Genomic DNA, 1,589 nt, shown 5'->3' with positions numbered 1-1,589 from the left:
AAAAAATGTTATATATACTGTATATTTGAAAAGAAATTTAACATTTATTAAAGATGTATTAATATATATATGATATATGTAATATATATATAGTAATATTTATGTGATACATGTAACATATATGTAATATTTTGTAATGTAAGTAATATATGTAATATTTAAGAAATACATGTAAGTATAAAAATAGTATACGTAGGACTATTTCTGTAAACTAACTTAAATATCCAGTTTTTCATTGTCAGACTATGTATAAATCTTGATTTTTACATAGACTATATAAATTAAAAGAAATAAATAGATAAAATTATTTTCGTTAGACGAACGATATTTTGCAAACTTTTTTCGACGAAAAATCATCAATGATTTCGGTGAAATCCAGCTCCCGAAGTAAATCGCTCTCTATGCTAAGCAGTGATAAATTTGACAGACGGTTTTGTGTCATCGTTGATCGTAGCCGATTTTTTAAAAGCTTCAATTTTAAAAATGAGCGCTCTCCACTGCAGTTGGACACTATCAATACCAAGTACATTCTTAAGATAATTTCAACGTTAGGAAATGTAGCTCTGAAATTGTGATTTTCCAGTAGTCTATAATAGAAAAGTTCTTTCGATTGATCTTTTTGATAATCCTTTTTGTATAAATCGATCAATGATCTAAATTGGACCAATTCATTTCCAAGACTGGGTTCTAAATCGTCTTTATAGACTTTTACTATCTCTTCTGCCGCCGCATACAAATTTGTTGTGTCCATGTCCTCTAAACGATTGAGAAATCCAAATCGCGCATATACAGTATCATATGCATGTAGTCTTTCAGTTAGAGAAACAGATAGCTGATCGATCACAGGGATAAAACTTGATACTCTAAATTTATCTTTTGATGATAGGTTAGCATTTGGCGCTTTCATATAATCCAGCGGATTCAGTCTCACATTTATTGTTCTCGTGTGTGTTTGTATGTACTGATCAGTGTTTGATATTATTTTGACTGCTTCTTCGTATTTAAACTCATCTCTTTTAGATTCAACAAATAACTTCAATGATTCCAATGCACGTACTGCGGATTCAAGAATCATTTTCGGAGTCTGTAACATCTTGTTTGTAGTATTAAATCGCTCCAAAACATCGTTCCAAAAGACGGCAAATAGAGCGGTTTCGAGGCTACTTATCTTCTCCAAAAGGCTTGTTGCTTCGTTTCTCACGATGTCTTTTTGCTCCTTATTGTGAGATATGCTGGTTAGAGCATCTTTTATTTCACTATAGCCGTCGACAAGCACTTTCATAGCTTCAGCTCGACAAGACCAGCGAGTATCACTGAGCTTCTTCGAAGACGTAGAACTGTTTTTTTTTCTCTGATAATGTTTCAGTCAGAATTCTATATCGCTCTGTACTGGCTGTAAAAAATACATACAAATTCTGAACGAAATCAAAGAATTGAACAGCTGATGTGCAAGAGTTAGCAGCTGCTTTCCCAACTAAATTTATAGAATGACAACATGGTACAAACACCGATAACTTATTTTTCTCCAAAATCAAAGCTTGCATCCCTTTGTATTTGCCACTCATATTTGGAGCGCTGTCGTATGATTT

At 32.5% G+C, this 1,589-nt stretch overlaps 1 protein-coding gene across 1 annotated transcript; it reads right to left on the bottom strand.

Annotated features, from left to right (window-relative positions):
• Positions 1 to 313: 313 nt before the first annotated feature.
• Positions 314 to 1,282, bottom strand: LOC115240168. Its single transcript, XM_029815143.1, has one exon. The coding sequence runs from the start codon at positions 1,280 to 1,282 to the stop codon at positions 314 to 316; it is 969 nt and encodes a 322-aa protein (XP_029671003.1).
• Between the last annotated feature and the right edge of the window lie 307 nt (positions 1,283 to 1,589).

Source organism: Formica exsecta, unplaced genomic scaffold (genome assembly GCF_003651465.1).
Source record: "Formica exsecta isolate Colony F162 unplaced genomic scaffold, ASM365146v1 scaffold420, whole genome shotgun sequence".
Classification (NCBI taxonomy): Eukaryota; Metazoa; Arthropoda; class Insecta; order Hymenoptera; family Formicidae; genus Formica; species Formica exsecta.
Note: the sequence above shows the minus strand (reverse complement) of the source record. Positions and strands in the feature narration are given on the sequence as shown.